Source organism: Hemibagrus wyckioides, linkage group LG14, assembly GCF_019097595.1.
Source record: "Hemibagrus wyckioides isolate EC202008001 linkage group LG14, SWU_Hwy_1.0, whole genome shotgun sequence".
Lineage (NCBI taxonomy): Eukaryota > Metazoa > Chordata > Actinopteri > Siluriformes > Bagridae > Hemibagrus > Hemibagrus wyckioides.
In genome coordinates this window covers 24,530,400-24,532,899 of record NC_080723.1, presented here as the reverse complement: position 1 = coordinate 24,532,899, position 2,500 = coordinate 24,530,400, and the positions used below count along the sequence as shown (strand labels likewise).

Below are 2,500 nucleotides of genomic sequence, written 5' to 3'. Positions count from 1 at the left end.
TCCTCTTCCTCTATTTTAATATAACATTTTATTATAACATCATTACTATGCTTAAGAAATATTTCTATCATTACTATGTTGATGATACGTAACTTCATTAAGCAGTTAGGATTTAAGTCCTTCCTTAACCTGACATGAAATGTTGGCTGGCTAACAATTTTCTGTAGTTAAGTGAAACTGAAGTCGTTATTTTAAGCTCACCCACAGTTTCCTTTACTCTTGAGGTTTAGTGAGGTCCTCCTCCGTCTCACACGTCAGAAATCTTGGGCTATGGGCGCTAACCTCATGCTACATGCCAAATTGGATGCATTTCTTATAAAGGAACATGTTTGAGAATAAACAGCATCCTACTACTTCTTCTTCTTTATCTTATGTATTTATTTAGTATTAGTATAAAGAGTGCTGTGGCAGTAATATATTGTATTTTCTTCTCCAGATCATACAGAAAATACAGAAGGACACCTGAGCGAAGTTTCACCAACTAACTGCAAACAGATCATAAACTTCAGATCTTATATTTCTCACAGGATCAGGATCTTTCATCCCCTGTCTCTTCTTCCAGGAGGTTACAGCTTGACTGTAGACAGATCCTTTAATAATATCAAGGGTTCATTATTTTATTTTAATATATTCACACACACACACACACACACTGTATATATACAGTGGGCATAGAAAAGAATCACCCCTTCAGTAAGGAAGAAGGACATGTCCAGCTGTATTTACACAGCACAACGTTCAACATCCAAGATATAGCAGCAACAAGTCTGAAAAAAAGAGTGTAATATCATTGTTTCCTCCTTAAAGACTCCTCACATGATCCTTCATACATCAACGTTTCCTAAAATATCCCCCCATCCCCACCCCCACCCCCACACAACACACTCCAACACATCATCACGGGCTTGATCAGGAAGTTGTGATGGAAAGAAGGACAAACTGTCAGTTAGTAAAATATTCACCATGAGTAGTGTCCTGCAGGTGTGTGTGTGCGTCTCACTCGCTTTATTCATCACTAACCAAGCCGTCACAGGTAGGACACTTATTACACTTTTAATACTATTTCTTACAGTATTAACAAAACCTGAAAAAACAAGATAATAAACACAGACCTGGGGTCTAGAATGGCCATTTCTAACACACACACACACACACACACACACACACACACACACACACACACACACACAGATCTGCACTTTTTATTAGTTTGCTTTATAATAACAAAAATATCATTATTCTGATTTTCTCTGTCTGTATAATTAAATAGAAATTAAATCAAATATATAAATAGCTGAAATTAATGAAATTATTTATTTATGTATTTAAGATAGATAGAAAGTTTAGTTGTTTTAATGCAGAAATAAACTTCATAATTGTTTAAAAATAAAACAAAAAGAAGCAATCCGTGTTGTTTTTTTCCCCAAATAACCTTCTTAACAAATACATCTGTCATTTTTTATATATTTATTATTATTATTATTTATAATTATCCACATTATTATTTTTACATCAGAATAAAGAAATAGACAATCGATACATATTTACCCCAAAGAGCTGAAACTGCTCTAGTGTTTAGAAACAAGATCATTAAACAACAACAACAACAACAACAACAACAATAATAATAATAATAATAATAATAATAATAATACCCTTTCTGTTTGAGCTCTAAAACTCATTATTACGTAGTCACTCATGATTAAAAAGTGCAGTGTGCACACTCACACACACACACACACACACTCACACACACACACACACACACACGTGATGAATTTTCCTTTAATTTTTGCACATTTTCATCATTGGAATCATCAGACAGTGTGAGTGTGTGTATCATCAACCTGAAGGGTTAATGATATATGAAAACAGTAATGGGTGTGTGTGTGTGTGTGTGTGTGTGTGTGTGTTCCTGCTGATAAAGGAAAAACATAAGCCACTCAGGAAACACACAGCGCTCTATTAATACTTTGCCATGTCTGTGTGTCACAAGCATTTGGAGAGCAACACAAAGCCTGTGAAAATGGAGGAGTGTATAAAGATGTATAAAATAAAATAAACAGTTCTTTGATTTAAAGCTGAAAGTTTACACTGCAGTCACATCTTACTGCATTTCACATCTAGTGTGATGGTGTAGAGACACAAAATACTTCTAGAACTGACTGTATAGGTGACTTTGTGCTTGTGTGAGTGTGTGTGTGAGTGTGTGTGTGTGTGTGTGTGTGTGTGTGTGTTATTACAGCTTTACCCATTACAAAGTGTTATAATGATGTTACGTCTAAAGTTACTGTCAGAGCCGCTCTTATCGAGAATTAATCAGGACCGTCTGACCAAGCAGAGTCCAGAGCTCAGCAGCAGCATGGTGTCTGTAACCATGAGAGTGTTTAATGTAGGAAAAGGGAAGATGTCGAGCTGCAGTAACGTTTCCTCTCTGACTTCACTCTTTCCTTCTTTATTAATGGACCTGCTGAACAGAAATATCTAAGACAATTTTAGG

The 2,500-nt window shown here is 35.5% G+C and overlaps 1 protein-coding gene across 3 annotated transcripts in view; it reads left to right on the top strand.

The window, feature by feature from the left end:
• LOC131364432 (uncharacterized) overlaps positions 1–2,500 on the top strand; it is a 26,089-nt gene that overhangs the window by 10,333 nt on the left and 13,256 nt on the right. For all 3 annotated transcript variants that reach the window (XM_058407580.1, XM_058407578.1, XM_058407579.1), the window contains exon 5: positions 437–1,033. In XM_058407580.1, coding sequence (XP_058263563.1) covers positions 964–1,033 — 70 coding nt within the window. In that variant the 5' untranslated portion in view covers positions 437–963. The remainder of the gene's footprint in view (positions 1–436; positions 1,034–2,500) is intronic.